Raw genomic sequence first — 22,865 nt, forward strand, 5'->3', positions numbered from 1 at the left:
ACTTTGCGGATCTCTAAAAACTATTATTTAGATTTCGATAAATTATCATCTTTTATTGACACACACGTAACAGCATGTCAAGCGCGAAATGATAACTTTAAGAGGCCTAACTAACTAATTTTGTTAGTATTAAACGCGATTATGTGACTTAATTAATGAGTTGAATATATATGTATATTTGAAGAAATAAAAATGTGAACTTCTGAGAATTGAACGATTTTCATAAAAATAGCAGGCTTTTTTTCTTTACAGCGAACACATTATTATCTTATTCAAATGGTTTTTATTTCACTTTATGACTATATGTGTCATTAGTTTTTTTTATCTAAGAATGATCATCTGGCTGATATTTAGTGACTCAAGCTTTGATGCTAAAAATTATTTGCGCTTATTCTTATTCTTATTAATTAAAACCGAATAAAATATTTAAACTACAAAATGTTATTATATAAATATTTATGTTTATATATTATATAATTTTATTATATATTTATATTTATATTTTATATTTATTATATAATTTTATTATATATTTATGCTTATATTTTATATTTATTATATAATTTTATTATATATTATATATTTATTATATATATTTATATTTCATATTTATATTTATATTTTATATTTATTATATATAATAAAAAACAGTTACATAAAAGGCAAATAACAGCCGGGTGTGAATTAATATATCATTAGTTCTTAACAATAAAACGCAGGACATTCTTTATTTTAAAAATTTGATTTTAAAAATTCGGACATTTTGATTCTCTTTTGAATCATCTTCAGCGAATCATAATAAAATTAAAAATGATTTCGAGTCCCGACATTCGGCCTCACTCTCCGTCTCCGCAGTGAGTCTCTTCTATCGGTTCCGACTGTTAAGTCCTCAATATCGGACATTATAACACTGGAGGGAACAAAAGCTTGTAAAAATTTCATCGAGAAAAAAAGGATATTAATAAATTAACGAAGAGAAAATTGGTTGAAAAGGCAGAGAACAGAGAAAGTAAGAGCACAGTGTCAGAGTCAAACGATATATGGTGATACAAAAGAAATTAGACAAGAACAAGATACAGAACAGTACTTGGTCGAAGCAGAGGTGGCACAATAAATGGAGCGCGAGATTTATTTACAATTTTGTTAAATTTTCTACAATTAAATCATACGCATCGTGGAGACATTCCGTATCCGTTTGTCAGTTAAGACTATTTTTTTGACGTCCGATAAAAACTATTTCGAATATCAATCTTTTATTAAGAACAGATTCCTCGTCGAAAATTTCAACATTTTCTCAGTCAAATTCATGATTAGTTAATCTGGTCCGTGATCACTGAATTTTGTATTTCTTTTAATGTGATTGCGTGTTCACTAATGCGTGTTTTTAATAGTCTATCCATTTGGCTTACATATGACGCGTCACAGTCTTTACAGGAAATTTTGTATATGATGTTCATGCATGACTGTCTGTCCGCCGTATATAAGAGTATCACATTCTGATCACGGACCACGTGTCTTAATTGTTCAGACAATCCTTCAATGAAAAGAATGTTGAAAAACTGAATGTTTTCCGGTTCTCCTTATCTTCATCGTTAAGATCAATTGTATCTTCTTTTGTCGTTCGTTTATTAAAAAATAATTCTTTTAATCTTGAATGGGGAACCCCAAAAATCAAAGGCAACGGATAACCATTTTGAAGTTTCAATGACAAGCTCGAGATTTTTTTGTTGAAATCTTGGATGAGATAACAAAACAGCTTCGTCCACTAAACCCATAATGGTGCCACTTTTGTGGCAGAGAGGATGTTGATATTCATAATTGAGGTATCTCCTCCAGAAAAAGTGGATTTATGATACCAATCAAATTATTTTTAATAATAATAGTAGTATCTAAAAAATTCAGACGGTTGTCAATGCCCTCCTACAGATTATAATTTTATTATATATTTATATTTATATTCCATGTTTATTATATAATTCTATATATATGCAGTAAATATATATAAAGTGTCTCAAAACACGGATGTCGTTTTGATAACAAAATCTTTGGTTAATTTAAGCACGATTCTTTCTGAGTATAAATGTCGAGGAATCTACAATTTCCGAGTACAAGCGATTGAAAAGAAAAAAGGATTTTTCGCAAAATAACTAAATTTTATTATGGCGTTAGGAGATTAACAAAACTATATCCTTCAATTAATTTCAGGTGGAGTTTATTTTCATAGAATTTTAATGTAATTAGTAACAAAGATACACGATGACAAAAAAATGGAAACTTGCAAAAAAATAATGACTATTGCGTGTATATGGTGTAAATGTAAATATCAACATAAAATCGGACAAATAAATATATAAAAAAAAGAGCAAGAGCAAAAAGGGAAATTATACGAATAACATCTCAAGGGGTATCCAATATCTATATTTCACAAGCGGGATCAGGAATTCGTATTGAACGTTCTCACGATATTTTCATTTCGAGAAATGTTATTTGCAAGATTCTTCATGTTTTCAATATACAAGATGTTTATAAAAGGTCTGATCAAATTTTAATAACGCATTCCATTGTCTATGAAGACAAAAAAGCTTTATATAGGAACATTTCCGGAAAAACTTCCTTTCTGAATTATATGCATCTTAAAATATTAGTAATGAATTTTAATAATAATAATAATGATTTTTCGAAGGGGAGGGTGCGGGAGGGGGGCCGAAGGCCCCCCTTGTATCTTTTTGCGCGCGTGTGCATGTGTGTGCGTGTGTGTGCGCGCGCGCGTGCTTCCTGCCATGCATGTACTTTGGTATATTTCAAACTTTTTTTGTTAATAACTTTTTAATAAACAATGAGTGACGGCTAAGACCTTTTGATTGTTACTCAGGACAGTGACAACATATGTCAAGGTCAAGATCATTGGAGCTGCCTCCTCTAAACAGGAGTTTTGCCATAATAACATGTAAAATGAACAAGTGAACATTCTTTTTTTATGTTAGTTTACATATTTAAGAGATTACATATCTTTAACAGACCTAAAACTAAGTCCAAATTAACGAATTTTTATTGTGGATAAAATTATATTTTATTAAAAAATGAAATATAATTTTCCCCATAATAAAAATTTGTTTAATTTCGATCTAATTTTACGCCTGTCAAAGATATATAATCCCTTAAACTATTATTTGTCAATAGTTTCGTAAAAATAGAAAACAAAACACATGACGGCTAAAATCTTTTAGAGATTACTTAGAATCTTGACATTGATAAAAATATGTTAAGATCGGTTTTGAGTTCTTTCATCTGTATATTTCCTAATTTTTTTATATATGATTATATGTAATTTGCGTAAATATTAATTAAAAAAAAATATAGATTTATATATGTAAAAGTGTCTATAAAAGATCAAATTTTGTTGGTATATGCTAATGATCATAAGAATAAAAATGTTTGATAAAACTGCATAAAAAGTAGTACATTTTATCACCATTTAAATATGCCGGAGGTTCTTCAGAGTAATCCCTCACAAGAAACAAGTAGGGACACGAGGAGCATTGCTTTAAATGATATAACAAATTAAAAATTAACAATACTATTAGATACAGAACAACAATCCAAATCGAAAAATCTTGAATCTTTTTTTGATCTGAGCTTTCTTTTCGTTATATGATGTTAAAGTAAGCTAATCAGCGTCTGTCTACATATACAGTAGAAAGCCGTCTCGCTACTCCGATCCCCATCGTCCTATCTTAATTTTCCTTTGTAGACAGGCACTGATTAGCTAACTTTAACATCGTATAACAACGAGAAGAAAGCTCAAATTAAAAAATACTTAAGGATTTTTTGATTTGAATTGTTCTGTGTCTGATAATATTGTTAATGTGCGTTTATTTAGTTTCACCCTGTATACTAAATGTTGTTTTTTTTAAATAGGTACAAATTTACTTTACAAACACCTAGTATAGTACATGTATATATTTCTGACTATTTTTTAAGTTTCGATACGACTTTTAGTAATAAAATATATAAAAATGGGGAGTTGAAATAAAACATAAAATAGAGATACAAATAGAATATAATAAAATGATAGAAACTGTGCTGCGCACAATTGTGTTTTACTCTTTTATAATATGCTTTGCTTTTTAAACAGCTTGCCTTCCATTCGATTGCTTCTTTCATAATCAGATTTCTTAACAATAACACATGAGATTTTTTACTTATAGTTATTATATTGTGGTGCTTCGATTGAACTGATCTCTTCAGATGTACACTCGAATTCTTACAGAAATCTTCAATATATTTCGTTTCCAGAACACGAAGCATGAAAGATAGCTTTGTTATTATATGTATAAGAGAAATATTTCCTCTGTGTCTTAGAGTTGTTGTATGTTCACTTTAAAAAAAATTATTAAAAGATTTTATTTAAAAGTGTCAAATATACTTTATCTCTTTCAATTGTTTATAACTATTCTTATTGGTAAAAAAAAAATCGGTAAATATACATAAAAAGTTATACCTCACCGATAACTTTGACCTTGACATATGTTGTCAAGGACATGAGCCTGAGTAACTTTTCCTTATAACTTAATCGGGGATCCCTTACAATTTTTGAGATATTTAATGTTAAAGGTTCATAGTTTTAATGTATTTTCTGTTATAAAATAAGGAAAAATAAGCTTGTTTACATTGTATTTGCGTAATCAGACGTGGAAAAAGTGTTTGATTACATTTCCAGAAACGAAGCTCTTTGAGTTTTTTTATATTCCACGCAAAGCGAAATTCAACGCAAACTTATGTGTCTAATAATTTTTTGATAGTGGAGCCCCCCCCCCTCCCTCCCCTTCATAGAGGGTGCGGAATCCATTGTGTCCACGCATATACTTTTTCATCCACAACAATTGTTCGCCTTGCTTTGTAAAGTATATGCGGTAAAACTTAAGATTAAGGGCGATCTCATCGATTTCAATGACCTTGATATATGTTGTCAAGGACATAATTCTGAGTAACTTCTTTTTCTAATTTAATCGTTGCTCGTTGCTTATTAAAAAATTATTAACAAAAAAAGTTCGAAATATATACGGAAAATATAAGGAAAAATAAAGTTTGCTTACGTTGTATTTGTATAGAGCAGACGTGGAAAAAGTGTTTGTTTATATTTCCGGGGGCGAAGCTTTTTACATTTTTCCACTTTCCATTTTCCAAAAAAGTTTGAAATATACCAAAGTACATGCATGGACAGGAAGTATGCGCGCGCGCACACAAACATACACACACACACACGGGAGGGGGGGGCAAGGGGGGGTCTTCGGCTTCCTCCCTCCCGCACCCACGATAGGCAGGGTGGACCTTGTTTTGACAATGTAGCATGTACTTTGTAAATTATAAAGAGAGGTCCACTCTGCCTACCGGCGGGATGGGTGCGGGAGGGGAACCGAAGGCTCTTCTTGCACCCCCTCCTCCCCTCCCTCCCCGTGGGTGTGTGTGAAACTTTATTTTTTTTTTATTTTATAGCAGAAAATACATTAAACTGTGAAACTTTAAAATCGCATATCTCGGAAACTATAAGACACCCCTGATTAAGTTATAAGGAAAAGTTATTCAGGGTCATGTTCTTGACAATATATGTCAAGGTCAAAGTCATCGGTGAGGTGTAACCTTTTATGCATATTTGCCAAAAAAAATCTATGTTACAGACAAATTTGGAAATAAGAGATAAAAATGTACAATATTTTTAGCAGCTTTAATTTTGCAACTGGGTATAACCATAATTATATACTTACTTAAATGCACTTTTTATGTGTGTAATCGCTTCATTATTATCTCTTAAGTGGATTGATTCATATGTCAAAATAATAAACATTAATAAGTTATAATAATAAATATTTTTATTTTTTTTTTGTTAAACAGTCAAAAGGGAGAATTTGTATTTGTTCGCCATAACAAGAATTCTGTTTTAGTCTGTGTATTTTTCCCTCGTATTAGCTACGTTACTATATTTGTCGATATCGCGGTTGAATTACGCGTATTGTATAAATCTGCATACATTTCGATGTTTGTTGCCGCAGCTCCATTGCAAGCAGCGTTTAACTTGTATCGTATAAGATTAATACAATGGTACGAATAAATTAAACATCTATCGAAATTGATGAAGCGATATTGAGTAAATATTATCAGCCATAACAATGTTATGAGAACATTATATAGCTAACTGCAATAATTATTTTGCGTTTATCAAAGCCTGTTTAATCGAACATGAAAATCCATAACTTTCTATATTACAATTTATATCATTGTTGTTTATATTGCTCAAAATTTATAAATATTAAATTATAATGAAAATATCCGACAACGTTTTATTAAAGTGTAAATTGATTCAGCAAACTGCAATGATGAAATATTGAAATTTTGACGGAAATTATTTCATATTTTCTTGTATATTGTTATTGCTATATCTTTAATACTACCTTTAATACTGAAATGCTTTTAACATCCGTATATCATAATGAAAATCCTGAAATTTTTACTCGATGGATTATAGATTTATTATTGTATCATGAAGGATCCAAATCTCATTTGACATGGTATGGCGTCGGCATTCACCGGATTCCAATTTGATTAAATTTTATTGATTGCGTAAATCTTATTCATATCTCCAGATTCAGAAATTTTGAATATTCAATCATTCATATTGAAATCATTCCAATCAATTTTAAATGCATGTGTGCATATGTGTATGTATTACACTGTCTCCCATATAATCATCAATATATCAATATAGTCAGTTTCTTGTATAACATGGATGTTTGTCGACAATATTGTGCACGAAATCATATACTTATTCAATTTCATTGCGTTCAACAGGTTTTACTTTACCCAGTCATAGAATTTCATATATCTGCGCTTGAATTAATTAGCTTTTTATATTTCAACAATTTATTTTGTATTTCGAAAACACTTGATGCTCGCATAAGAGATTGTAAGTTGAAAATTAATATAATTTAATTTTGCTAAATATAAATTTTTTTTGTTGGAATGATATTTTGAACACATTATTTATACTAAAAGATTCCCTCTTGTACATCTACGGACCCCCATAATTTATAATAAGCTCTTTTCATTTATTATTTTTTCTCTCCTCTACTCGCAATAACATTTAATGTCTTTAATTTTTCAATTAATATATCATGGAGGTAAATATTTATAATATATATAATTTATAATCCCTAGGACTCGAATTTTTTCGGAAAATATATTATCTATTTAATATGGTTGACTTACTTTATGCGAATTTCTAAGGAAACGAAAAAAGAAGTGTACAAAATAATATGCTATTTTATCAATAATACAATGTGAAGAAATATTGATCTCTCTTTTGTATTATATTGTGTAATATATATATATTATACACGGGTTCAAAAAAACACTCAGCTTTCCCTAAATAAGATATCCCATATTGTTAATATTTATATATTGAAATATATTTGCGACTCGAGATTGAGTCTCAAAGAATTATAAATAGTGATTATTTTTCAGCCAGAACTATTGATTTAAATATAAACATCCGTCTGCGATTATAATATATATAAATATATATGTATATATAATAAGCTGAAAACTCTCTCTCTCTCCCCCTCCTTCCTTCTTTCCCCTCTCTCTCTTCTTCCCTCTCTTTCCCTTTCTTCCTCTCTATTTCTTTCTCCCTCTTCCTCTCTCTCTTTCTCTATTTCTCACTTTCTCCCTTCTCTTTCCTCCTCTTTCCCTTCTTCTCTTCTTCTCCCTTACTTTTTCCTTTATTATCTTGTATAATATGTATATTTAATTTACAACTAACTGAATGAAAACTATAGATTGTTTTTTTGTTTTTTAGTATATCTAATACAATAATACATAAAGAAGAAGCCTCACTTTATATATTTTTTCAAAAGTTTAAACAAGAATAAATTATTTGGATTGAATAACACAATAATATTGTACAAAATATAAAAAAGTGATCTTGAAAAATATACAGAATCAGAAAAATTGGAATAAATAATTTAATAGTGATTTATTTTCTACATTACGTACTATATAAAAAATATCAAATAAAAAGTATTAAACTTATTAATATTTCTATATTTTTATATATAATTACAAATTTCATATATATGATTCACAATAAGACTATTGAGGATTAATTAATCAAGTAATATAAGTTGCAAGTACACGCAGATACGTAAATGGATTTTCAGGTTAGGTGGATCTTAGACTCCTGTAATACTTTCTTGAATTTCCCTAGGCGATCATTATGACACAAGATTCCAATATAAAATTGTCTGTAGAATCTTATGATAAAAACTGACCTTATTAAACACAATATTGCCATTTCATGTAACAGAGATCGTATTTTTCAGTATGAAGAATATTTTAAGTAGATGTTAAGTTTTGAAATTAACTTGAATTCCAATATTACATTTAATTTTAAACTATATTTGATCTTTATTTATTTTTTAATTATTTTTTATAGAGAAATAATTTTAATTTTTATTACGTACAGTATACTGATTAAAAAGAATGTCTATTGACTGCTTAATGTAATATTACATTATACATGCTATTTTTAATTAACTTTTTAAAAAAAAAATTTAAATTAACTTTAATTACAAGTCTAATCATCATTACGGTATTTATATATATACAATATAGATTACGAAACATTTCACGAAATTAATTAATATTATCTAATAATGGTTATGATGCAATTGATACCTTTGTGTAATACGAGTTACGTATTATACATTCAACACCCCCAAATTTGCATGTAACTTGATTCTATTTAATTAATCAATTGACACATATAGCGCCGAGATATTAGTTACATTACATATGTTCGATCGTGTATATATCGTATTACATCTTTGACTTATGTAATTTCCTAAAGTTTCGTCATAAAAACGTCGCCCATATAGGAGAAGTTTGCGATAGCGTTTTTTCTTAAAAGCTTTTTTGTCGTTTTCCTAGTTTGCCCTCTACCATTATAATACCAATCATCATAATGTCGTATTACAACGAACATAAAATTCGTCTTATCGTTAAACAGATTATTGTTATTGAATTATTGCAATGATTAATTCTTGAAATACTATTCTAATTATATTAATTTACAAAAATTAAAACTTTGAAGGCGTTTATTTTTGTTATAGCTTACTGACTGAATTTTGTTATATTACTTTATTATCAATAAAATCTTAAAAATATTATGGAGACTTTCCCGACAAGGCCTATTGTCGATTTAGGATCAATTCATGATATTATATGTTGATGACACGACATGTCAAAAATATTGTATATTCACATTTATTAGCATATAAATTTTTGCGCGACAATTTTTGTATTCCAATTTTGATGTAGCAAACGTTTTTGATAAAATATTTAAAAATCAAGTTCTATTATAAAAAAAATAGACACGAATTATTTTAATATTATATGAAATAACGTATACATATTGTTTATTGTTTTTGAATTATTTACGAGGAAATAAAATTTTACTAATATTTTAGTAAAATTCAACAATTTTTCTTTTTATTTTCCAAGATCACATATAATCTCACAAAACAGAACTGAATTTTCCTTCTCAGAAAAGCTTTAATAGAATTTTAATAGATATAGATTTTAATAGATATAGATATATTTCTCTACTATAAAAATTACACATATATTTCGGGTTATAAAAAAGCGCAATCTATCATCTCTATATTTAAATTTTTATATCTAAAATCAAATAATCATTTACGAAAATTTTCGTAAATTATTTCGGAAATTATCATTTATAGGAAATTGAATTTGAAAAAGGAAGTTCTCGTAAACATAGGTGCGGAAACGTTAAAAAGTAATAGGTAATAAATTTCGGAAAATCACATTTTTTTTTAATGATTTTTAAAAATAATTTCAAAATCCCTCATATTCATTTGAAAAAAGTAACGAAATAAATTTGACAGATAATTAAATGACAAACTGAATTACACAAATTTCATTTCATTTTGATAAGGCATTTAAAAAAAAATAAGCTCGAAACAATGAAGAAAGCAGAAACTTGAAAAAAAAAAACCACTTCTCGATCATTTTTGTGTAAACACTACATTCGTAGTGCAAACATTTCAAATGCAAACATAAAAATGTTCTTATTAAATTTGTATCATAAATAATATTACTTACAGAAAGTTTGTTAGCTATAATTTTTTAAGGAAACGTTTCCATGTTCATCGAGGCTTTTTTATTCCAAATTCAATTTCCTATAATACCTGAAGTTTCATTGATCTGACCTGGAAAACACTCTAGCATATCTGTATCATAAAAGAACATCTTCTCGTATTGTGAATCCCAACCTTTACCTAACTAAAAGCAAGAGAAGGATCATATTCTTACCTGTCGGCTTGCGTATCAGTTTGCTGCACCTGTGTTTGCAATCCTTGCGCTTGGTCCATTTTGATCTCCTTACGATGACCTCTTTTCTCTTCTTCCTCCTCTTCTCTCCCCTCATTCGTCGTCTTCTCGTCTTTCATGCCGCAATTATCCATCGTTATGCTCTTGCATTCTACCTGCGCAAAAAAATTCAGAAAGCATGTAAATTCTTGATGGCTCCTTATGCTTTGATTCAATTTTCCGATACAAATGAGAAAAATAATTAGAATTTATTACAAGAATATAATAAAAACTTATATCGAATTTTTTTTATTGGGAATAATAATATTAATAGAAAAAAAAGAAGCAAAACAAGCATCAGATAACTATTGTTGATTTTAATATTAAACTTTTTAATTTAACGAACTGTTTTTTTTTCTATCAATTATTAATATCTTAAATTTAAGTTTATATACATATATTTAACATGTCTCTGTTTGAAATAGTTTTACTGTAGAACGTTTCAATGTAATATATTTTCTTTTTTCTTTACTACGAAAAACTTTCGAATAAGACTATTTTTGATTTTCTCATTACTCTTATTCGTGCAAATTTAATCACTATAGTTACTGTAGGATACAGCTCCTCTCGTCCCTCCTCGTCCTCGGATCGTATCATGGTGGCTTCTGGCGCGACATGGCTGTCGTTTTCCGCCATCTCTTCGTCCTTTCTCGTTTCAACGCGGCCACAAAGGCCCAACAGGCAATAGAACGACGCACGCACACACACACACAAACACACGCACACACAAGTCTTGATTTCGTTCCCACACCAACCTATATGACTTTGACCGAGGTCTTTTCTGCGTTCGTGTTTCGTTCAGATGTTGTGCTGCCACATTTTCACCATAGCTGCTCGTTGCTTTTGAGGAACATAATTTTACAATTGCTCGTTCCGAATTCGTTTCGATTATCGTTCGTACAGAGAAATTTGTTAGGTCAGGAAAATATAGCAAAATATCATGTGATTATCGGTGATCTTTCACGTGGGAGGAAATAGGAATATCCTGGACATACTCAAGTAAAAGGGCACATGTCAAGGTCTCGTTGAAATTGATCGTTACAATCGCGTTCTACTATTAGACAGAAACTATTGAGTTGAGGCCCGGTAGTTTATATCGCTTTCTCTTTTATTCATTCAAGTAAATTTGCAAAATATTTATATAAGGGCAAGAATTAAATAATTCCAAAAAATAAAAGAGAAGTTAAAATTTTCATAAAAATGGATATTTCTCTCAATGAATTAATTTATTTGATACAACAATTTTTTAATTAATGCATTAATTTATTTAAATTATAGTAACTACGCCGAACATTTCTATTGCTATTTTTATCCATCACTTTTAACGAGATATAAAAAACATAATTAAGAAAATAAAAGAAATGATGGTTTTTTTGCAATAAATTATATTTAGGATATAAAAAATAGCACATAATATAATAAAAAAAAATTCCTAAAAAGGACATTTTACTTAACAAAATATTTTACTGTTCCATGAATTTTGAGATAAAATATGGTTTTGTAATATTTTTATATTATAATATTTTTTTCGTCATGCTTACTTTTTTGTCGCACATCTATTTCATATATACGAGAAAATTTATGCAAGTTTGATTCTTTACATTTGTTTCTACGTATTATTTGTGTATATCTAATTTCAAAATAAACTATTTATATTCTGTCATTTAATTAAAGTTAGAAACACAAACAATGAGTACTCTGAAAGAACTCTATTAAATGAGGTAATAACGCTCGAAACTCAGTTTAAGAAAGTTGTATAAAGAAATTTCTCTTTCAATAAAGGTTAATGAAAGTTAATGTGAACTTTCTTTTATCATTCGAACACAGATAACGATACCTCTTCGCAGTTTGGTACCTAATAATTGTCTTCGTATAAAAATTAAGCACTGATGGAAGCAACATTTATACTGTACTGATTATACATTTCCAGACAAAATTTATTTGGTGGTTAAAATAAATAAAATTTTAGTAAATAAAATTTCGAATTTCTCAAAACAAATTTATTACATGTGATTATATTTAAATTTCTCAATTCTCGTGCGCGCATACCCACCCAGATGAATGAACTCGGATATAAAATAAATTTATGATATATTGTTTTAAATTTTAACAAATAGAATTAAGCTGCTAACTTTTATATAATAAAAGAGGAGATATGTGTGTGAGCACTTTTTCTCTTTCTTCATAGCTTAATTCAATAGATAAATATATACGCCTGGATCTATCTGTAACTTTTTAACAAAGTGAATCTATGTTTATAAGAACTTTTTTATTTCAAATTCAATTTCCTATATGACCTTGAAATTTCATTGATCTGATCTGGAAGACCCTGTATAGTTGAGCAACATTTTGAAAGCATTTGTAAATACATAATTTAATTTATACAGATAATTAATTCTAAAAATTTACATTTTTCTACGAATTTTCAATTCAAATTAAAATACTTTCTATAATAAATTTCTAAGATGCGGAAAACATTTAATTAATTAAAATAAATAACCATCGAAACAAAAAAAGAAGCAACAATATAATTTGTCACGAATCGACAAAACTAAAGATCTTCGCTACATTATTCGACATCGAATTTCGTGTTTAAATCAAGAGGCATCTATTGGCATTTAGTGGCACTTATATTCGAAGATATCTAATAATGATAATACAATTGAATAGTTAAGGGTTTCCAGAGAATTGAACAGCATACTGTTTTTTGAAGCTTCTAAACCTCTCTGGCTATGCCTTGTGACTTATCGCCATAATCTGTACATTGATAGCAATTGAAGACACATGCTGCGGTTGATAATGTCAGATAACGATTGCAATATGTCACGATTGTGGTTAGCAATGAGAAATCATGAAGAATACAATAACGATTATGTTACGCTTTGAATGACATTACGATGATTTTCTAATAACATTAAAATATTCATAAATATGTACAAAATTAATATATGACAAATTGGAATAAAGGAGATTTACAATAAGTATATTTTAAATAAAAAATAATTTTGAAGTATATATTTTAAATAATAATAATAAAATATTAAGATTATAAAGATTTTTAAATTTGAAAAGATGGCAAAATGTTAAGTAGGCAATTTACAAAAACTCGTGAAGGAAAATTAAAAAATATAAATGTGGCGTGTGTTTATGTAATGCGTTTTGAAACTGGATATGTCAACAACATATGTGTATTAACAAACTGCTTTCAACATTCAGTGTGAAATTATTCAGACTGTTACAAAAACAGATATTAATTTGAACCCAGTCCTATTTGCAAATTTAATATGTAAAAAATATATTTTCTCTTATATGTATAGTATATAAAATAAACACTATTATACGTAGCAGCGTGTCTTTTAAATGACGTTAAGCTATAATGAAAATAAAAAATAGAAGCAATGAAGTTATAAATAATGGATAAGTTTTCCATTATGCGCGAGAAAAAGATTTTCTATTTTCATTTCTCCAATTTTTTAGTAGCCGACGTATTTTTCTTTCTTCTCGTGTGTTCTGTACACAAGTCTGCTTTTCTCTAGATGATTTATACCGCCGTAAGAAGCCAAAGGGAGAAAATTTGTACAGCTGGCTGAAAAGTCTGCAAAAATCATATGGAATAATTTGGCGCCTAGTGTGGTACGCTTCGACAAGCTCCTCAGATGTGAAATTGTTGCTCTTTATATGTCCTCTTTATATGTCGTGCTAGCATTTTGATTCAGATATGTCTCGAAATATTTCAAGACATTATTGGCTGAGTATTTGAATATAACTTCGATAATCATATATTATATATAATTATATATTTACTTTATTAATTATTTTCGAGATTTTTATTTTGATTATACATATGAATTCATGGCAAAGTAATTTTTTATGAGGATACAAATAAGTAACATAAAATAAAACAAATAAAATAAAACGAAAATAAAACGAAAATAAAATATAAATACCTAACATTTTTTATGAAGATGCATGCAACACAATTATGTTACTCGAAGTTTATAAATGAAAATAGACTTGAACAGAATTACGTTGAACGTATTTTGTTTAATTAAATATATACAATTGCGAACTTTCAAGTTGATAAGAATAAAATTTTTAAATAAAATATGTGGTTGTAATCAGATGCAGCAAACTATTCTTGCTCTTATATTTTTTCAATTTTTCACAATATTTTTATCACATAAACATAGATGTATAAAGGACCTAATTAATATATTTAATTAATATATAAATATTAATATAAAATATTTAATCAATATATAAATATTAATATATAATATTTAATTAATATATAAATTAATTAACATATAATATTAATTAATTAAGATATAATATATAATATTTCATTAACATATAAATTAATTAATATATAATATTTAATTAATATATTTATCGGAATATTGTGAAAGTAATGACAAGATTACTTTTCACTATTTAAAATTTTTATTACGTTTCATATTTTTGCTTTATATTATATTTATTTCTCTTATCAAAATGTTAGTAGAGAATAAAATATGTATTCTTTATAAACAATGCTATAGGAAATCTTCTTCAGCATCTTTTATTCACGTTATGAATGATTTAGTACGCTTTTATCATATATTTCACCGCACTCTTAGCAAATACGATATTCGAAAGAAGCGCAAAAAGGAAAAATATATGTATGCTAGATATCATATTCAAAGGATCAATCAGAATGGCTTAGAAAACCAATATCGATGATAGCAATCACAATAACGCCCATTCGTTTAAAATTGCACAAATGAAAGGGACGACGAAGGTTTTCATGTGTGTGTGAAAAAGCTTGTTATAATTCGTATTGCACATTTGAATTCTGCAATTTTTTTGCAAAATGTAACACGTAGCGTTAATTATTTGCTAGCGACAGTTGTCGAGTTCCGATGAGCGTGCGAATATCATTTTATCTGAATTATATGTATATTACGCGTTCCTACACGCAGTGTTTTCATCTACGCTTGAGAGTTTTGAACTCGTTTAAACAACTTTTCTATTGTTGTTTACACTAGTGGCGACGACAATATGAAAATATTTTTACGTAGTTATGACAGAATTTGTATACGTGACTTCAGTCGATAATGATTGCAGTTTTGAGCGATAACTTTTAGAAATACTGTTTCAACTGATGGCATTTGTATTAATATTTACAAATTAATTACTGAAACGATGAGTAAAAAGGAGATAATGACAATCTGTCGAGATAGAAATAAGAGGACAACATAAATAATTATACAATTCTATCTCTAAGCAATATTTTTGTTAAATGTTGGAGGAATCATTTCTTGTAATGTATCAAGATTAATATATTGTACAGTTATTACAATATGTAATATCGCATTTTTATTATTTTTATTGTTAAAATGTTATTTATTGTTTTAATTTTTATAAGCAATTTATTTGATAAATTTGACATTTATTAATTGTGTGGTAAGATATCATCACATGTGTAGAGGATAGTAGTTTGAATCACATCGGCTTCTGAATTGCACCACTACAGTTATAAACTTTATTACATTTAATATATATATAAACTTAAATATTATTAATATATTATAAACTGATCTATTACATTTAATAGATTTTAATAGATTCTCATAGGTAAGGTTCTTTTAGAGAGAATGGATTTCAATCTAATAGATTAATTCCATATGGTTTTTATTTATTTAGAAAAACACGAAAAGAATAATTTTGAAAATGCAGTTTTAAATTTATGGGGCAATAATAATAATTCAAACGTGCTTTAGATTATAATTAATTTATTAGATGGATTTCAATCTAATAAATTAATTATAATCTAAAGCACGTTTTTTGAATTATTTATTATTGCCCCATAAATTTAAAACTGCATTTTCAAAATTATTCTTTTCGTGTTTTTCTAAGTAAATAAAAACCATATAAGATTTACTATTTCAATTTATATGCAATAATATATTTATATACTCTCTTTTTCTCAAGAAATATTTAATACTATAAATTTGTGTCAATTAGCTAAAAAATATGTGTAAGCTAAAAATATTAAAATACTAACAAAAATAACACAAAAAGAAAAATAAATAAGAGAAAAAGATCGCCCTTTAAATCAAAAATTTTTAAAATTTATATTTTCTTCTAAAATATTTTTATAGCTTATATTGAGAGATGCATAAGAAAAAAAAGCTTTGCGGTTTTTATTACGGGAATACGTAGTCGAGGACATAGTAAAGTGTGTGTCACACAATGGGCATATGAATCATGTGTTGGAATTTTAAAAGATTAATCCAAATATATATATATATATATATATATATATATATATATATATATATATATATATAACTCACATAAAATAATTAAAGATTTTTAGCATATAATTTATGTAAATTTTTAAATTTTTAACTTAATAGTTTTTAACATTAAGTTATATTATATTGTTTTTAGTAAATATAACTCTATAAAATTTTATTTTTTTTTAATAATTTTTTTGTCAAAATCTAAGAAAATTTTTTTTTGTGCGTGATATATGTGAGTATTATTTTGATCAACGTATAATACGATTTAGTTCTGTTGCCTAAATTGCATTGATTGCAAAGATTTATAATTTTTTTTTTAATGGCAAGATTAGTAAAAAAATTGAAAAAAATTCATTCATTTTCATAGTGATATACATAAAAAGTATTTTGAATAATATTTATTAGCATTTTAATGATTTTTGTTTTGAAAAAATTGGGCGATTTGGGCTACTATTTCCTACATGAACTGAAATAAATATCATGATTATGTATTATCGATAATATGTAATGATAATTCATCGCATAATGTACGGAGTTACAGGAAAGTATATCTTTATAAAAGTGTCTGAAAGATTTGTTAAAAGGATATTATGAGAGACGTATTATAGGAGGATTATAGATGCTGCAGATAATGATTTATGAGCGCTTGCAGCAGTATGGAAGATATGTGTACAGTTAAAGAGGGAAAGAGAGAGAGAAAGAGAGAGAGAGAGAGAGAGAGAGACAGAGAGAGAGAGAGAGAGAGAGAGAGAGAGAGAGAGAGAGAGAGAGAGAGAGAGAATGGACTGATATTACAATGCATTGTTAAGTTTGCTTCGTTGATCAAACAACTTAAACAATTAGTCACGCGATATACTCGTGAAGCATTTCTATTTTGATTGTAATTTGCACAGAAATTGTCTTTTGCTTAAAATGGAATAGTATTTCATGCCATAAATGTTTAATACGCGTAAATTTAAATTTTAATATCAAGGATTAGTCAAGTCGGGAAGAATGTCATTTTTGGAAGAGGATTAGATCCCTTCAATTTGATAGATGTATTTGATAGCTTTTTTATCGAAAAAAAGAATGCCGCAAACCACGATGTGCTACGAGCAATAGTTTTCGAGATATCAATGTTTCAAAATTTTATTTTTTTTTTGTTTTTAAATATATTGAGATTTAAAAATTTTTGACAAGAGATCATTTTTAAAAGACCTTTCATCAAATTTTTTAATATAACAAATTTTAATTTTTTGTAAAAAATTTTTGAGAAAATAAAATCAAAATTTCAACATTTTGTGATGCAATAAATTTTAATTTTTTTTTTAAGAAAATATATTAAGATTTTATTTTGCATCGTAATGCAACAAATGTGAACACATATATTATACATATAAGGAATAATAAGTAAAAATAGTACTACTTAAAATGAAGATTCACTTCCTCGGACATGGATTGAGTTAGGTTAGTTTTTTTTTTCAGGGTGGGGATGCAGGGGGAGGAGCTTCGCCTCTCCCTTGTCTACGCGTTCGATTTTTCTACGCATAAATAAATGAATCTGCTAAGAATGCATTTAATAAAACATACACATGGTGTCAGAAAATTACCATTAATTGTTGTGGCGAAAGTATTACTATAATAACAACTTTTGAAAATCAATATCTCGAAAATTATAAATAAAGCATTGTGATTTACAGGATTCTTCTTCTGATAAAAAATGCTACAAAAATGACCTATCAAAGTGAGAGATCCCGGAAATAACATTCTTGTCATAACATAACACAAATGTAAATATAATTCTACATGGCTTATACAGAACAATAAAGCAGATTGTGAAACATAAAATGATTATTTTTATCTTCTATCTTATATAACAGAGTCAGTTTACAAGTTGACATTAACAAAACTTTCTTACATCATATAGTATGAAAGAACGATTGCACACTATATGAAGCCAGATACAATACGTAACAAACTAAATCGATATTTTTTTAAAACTTTTCGATAATAACATATGAGCAATAATCATTCCACATGTAAACAAGTAATAGAATTAATATAACTTGCACGGTTGCCTGTGTTTTTATCACTATTTGTCTTCTGTGAACTATTTTAAATATGTACAATAATGAAAATAAGAGGAAAACAGTAAAAATAGAACACCATAATAATAGCTCCGGTAATAAAGCACTAGTTATATAACTAGTGTCTAATATCCTGTTGCAATTGAGGTGTTAAATATCTAATCCAAGAGTGCGAATGGCCCTGATCCTATCGATCGGTTAATTGCTATTCTATTTATCTGAGGAGAGTGTCGTTCAATCTAGCTTAGCGAGAGAGAATTAAATTTTCCTTTCAATGATTTCTTTGATAAAAAAAAGAAAAAAAAATGTTTACGAAGTTTTCGTTATTCGATAAATTAGTTTTCTTTCCGAAACAGCTACAATGAGGGGGCGTGAGATTGGGACGCAAAAAGTTTTGCGGCGAAGATCGCGTTATTCCGTTGAAGAGCACGGAACGAATGCCGTTTTCAAGACTGACATTGGCCGGCGCAGCGTAAAAGAGAACAATAAATCAGAGTTCGAAGATTAGAACAAAGGGCACGAAACCATTACTCGTTCCTCTTTACGTCGCGTATCCCAGATATACTAGGTACGCGTAATTCGTTCCGGCCGTAATCTACTGTATTATCTTTTCGTAGAGAAGACTATCGGCTTTAAGATTGCTGTCTTACGAATGTAGCGCAGATTTCTCGCAATTTTCTTCTGCGACAATTTCTACGATATTTTTATTATCCTGCGTTCTTATCTAGATTGACAGAAAAGCAGTATTTTATTTATAACAGATTCTAAATAAAACTATGCTGCATTTTTAATACATGCAATTGCAAATGTGTTTGGGAAATTTTTTAATTAGCAAGTATAAAGTAGTAATTCAATTGTGCAATCGAACAGATTGCTGTTAAGTAAATATCCTTTGAATTTTAGCATAAAGAATGCATAAGAGTTTGTACCTATATATGTAGGTTACTTATCGCTCGCTTAAGTTGAGACTTCGACTTTATTTCAACTTAAACTTGATTTAAAATTTATTTGGAATTGTGTTAGAGAAAATTTTATTCAAACTTTGTTAAAATATATTTGTACTATAAAGTACGAAAGTTTTCGAACGTTCTATAAATGCTCTAAAAGCCTTTTAATAAAGTAGTGTTAGTTTTATAGAACTTATTTTTTTATATTGTATATAAATTTTATTTATATATATATATATATATTGTATATATGTATGTATATATATATATATAATTTATAAAATTATATATATTATGTATATATATATATATATATATATATATATATATATATATATATATATATATATATATATATATATATATATATATATATATATAGCAGATGTATTATTCTTATAAATTTCCAGAACCGTTCTAAGTAGAAAAAGATCTTTACACAAGTGTATTTTCAATTTTCCTTTGTATCTGTGAAACAGTAAAGGTTTTATCTCATGCTCGACATAAAGCTTTAAAGCTTTGTTTATAACGCTCACACGACTTGAATTGCGGAATGTTCTGTAACGTAAACTGTATTACAGTCTCACATCGTTGATCTGGGATTTATTTTGCGATCACGTCATCGCATAGTTTTAGAAAATGTCAAAGCGATTTTATATAATTAAGCAAGAATCGATTATACTTGAACGTTATTGATTGAAATAATAAATGTTACTTAATGAGATGAAAATGTCATATGTCACATGTTACATAGTTATTGGATCTATAATAACTTTTATTTTTAACTATAGGAAATTTGATAAATTTATTGCTGGGGAAAAAAATAAAGAAAAAAAATAAAGCGCAATAAACATGTGTTTGAAGCAATATTTTTATAGCACACAAATGGATGAGGACGATGGGAGGAGTGGAGTTAAATTAAAGGAGTTGATGGAGTGAGTTAAATTAGATTGGGATTTGGTAGTTCCTGTGTCTTAACTATGTTAAGGAACAAACAAATTTCACCACGTGAGATCGTGTTTATCACTATACACACATATAACTCAGTAAATAAATACATCAGATTACACACACACACACACACACATACTTTAATGAAGCATCAAAGTGCACTTGTTCGATGTAACGATGATCATAAATTATAGAATCATTGTTCAGCCATTATAGTTGATTGGTTGATTGTACATTTAATCTAAATTCTCTTCTTTATAGTAGCTATAAAATTTTATATATATATATATATATATATATATATATATATATATATATAGTATTCACTCTTAAGAAAAGACATGTTAAGTCGCTTTCTCTTCGAAAATGTCGAAGTTCAGTCGAAATATAGTGGTGGTTTTTTTCCGTGCTGATTCTTTCACTGTGTTTATTTCATGAATAGCTGTTATCAATGAAATTGCGTATTCTGATAGTTCGATAGTTTTGAGAGTTAATTGTCAATGTGAATGATTTTATTCGTTTAGTACGCGCAAGTTCAATATACTGTTGATAAAAGCCGAAGAGATTTGTAATACACTTTTCTCGACTTTATAATACATGAATGCCTGTCATTGATACGCAAAGATGCGTATTTTAATAGCTTAGATTGTTCGAGAGTTATTTGAATTTCATATCAAATGTGTATGTCTTTGAAGTAGCCCTGAAAAAATGGTATAATATGGTGAGATATAAATATACATAATTACTCATGAAAAGATGCGATTAACATACGTAATTTTAAACATAATCATATAAAATTGCATATGTTATCAGATCTTTCCATAATTAATTCTATATATTGCATTTACATCTGATTACATTATATCATTTTTTCTCGGAAGAAAAAAATTATAAAACATATTTGTTTTAAATTATTATCTTTATTAATTATATAATTTTGATTTTAAAACAGGGAAAATATTCTTACAAAATATTTTTAATCTGGCATGTTTTTATCCATTAGTATATAATTTATCAGTATATATTTTTATGCATATATTTTTTATATATTTTTTATATATTTTATTCGACAAAAATATATTTTTTTAAATTCTGAATTTGTTTAATTGAGGTTTATTAAAATAATATATGCCGTAAGAAAATAATGATGTGCGTATAATGCGCTTTGTATGTGTATGTGTGTATGCACCTGATATGATAATATATATATATATATATATATATATATATATATAATACATATTATATATACGTATATACATATACAATTCTGAAAGATAGGATATTAATATTTTTCTTTGCGAAATATCCGTTTTCGGAATATTATGAACAAATAAAATAAAAATGAGTTTGAGTATACTTTTAATTTATTTTGTTGAATATTTATTATTTATATAAATATTTTTTTGTATTAATTGAATATATAATGATTGCTTATTCTTGAAAAAAATTCAGTGAATTAAATAATTAGTCAAAAATTAAGAAAATTTGTAAAGAGAGAAACATTCATACCTTTATTAAACATAAATATTTTCATGTAAGAAATAATACAAAAAGAAATGAAAATAAAAATCTTTTTTGTATGTGCGTATTAACGTTCCATTTAATTTATTTCTTGATAATATTTATGATATAATTTACATTAATTTTGTGATATAATTATGTAGATATTAATTATAAAGACCAAAGAGAGAGAGAGAGAGAGATTGTTTTTCATTTTTAGTTAATTTAACATAATTTATCATATTAACTGTGAATTGTTATATATATATATATATATATATATATATATATATATATAATAATTAATTCAGTATAATTTATAATAATTTGTTTCAGTATATTTAATATAATTTATAATATCAGTTAATTATTTTGGACTTTTGATCTTAATAAATAAATTATAAAAGTTTATTTATTATTTTATATTTAGTGGCAATTATATGTATAATTTAAGAATCTCTAATTTAAATTTTAAGGGATGGTAAAAAATATTCTCACAGAATATTTTAAGTAAATAAAAAATATCAATAACAATTTAATCCTGATTTCAATACGTAAAAGCTTCGAACATTGTTTACGAAGAGATCGTTTTCAAGTTTTTTTGCCATGTTAAACATGAGACGAGAATTTCATTTAATTTCAATATCAATTCATTTCGATGTTGTCGA

At 27.2% G+C, this 22,865-nt stretch overlaps 2 protein-coding genes across 2 annotated transcripts in view; one reads left to right on the plus strand and one right to left on the minus strand.

The window, feature by feature from the left end:
- LOC126855616 (14 kDa phosphohistidine phosphatase-like) overlaps positions 1-22,865 on the plus strand; it is a 77,671-nt gene that overhangs the window by 29,968 nt on the left and 24,838 nt on the right. The gene's annotated exons all lie outside the window — the stretch shown is intronic.
- The window catches only part of LOC126855442 (arrestin homolog), a 48,537-nt gene that overhangs the window by 24,825 nt on the left and 847 nt on the right, over positions 1-22,865 (minus strand). The window contains exons 2-3 of the mRNA XM_050603090.1: positions 10,993-11,283; positions 10,387-10,559 (exon numbers count right to left, since the gene is read on the minus strand). Of these exons, the coding sequence (XP_050459047.1) occupies positions 10,387-10,559; positions 10,993-11,079 (260 nt within the window). The 5' untranslated portion in view covers positions 11,080-11,283. The remainder of the gene's footprint in view (positions 1-10,386; positions 10,560-10,992; positions 11,284-22,865) is intronic.

Source organism: Cataglyphis hispanica, chromosome 16 (assembly GCF_021464435.1).
Source record: "Cataglyphis hispanica isolate Lineage 1 chromosome 16, ULB_Chis1_1.0, whole genome shotgun sequence".
Lineage (NCBI taxonomy): Eukaryota > Metazoa > Arthropoda > Insecta > Hymenoptera > Formicidae > Cataglyphis > Cataglyphis hispanica.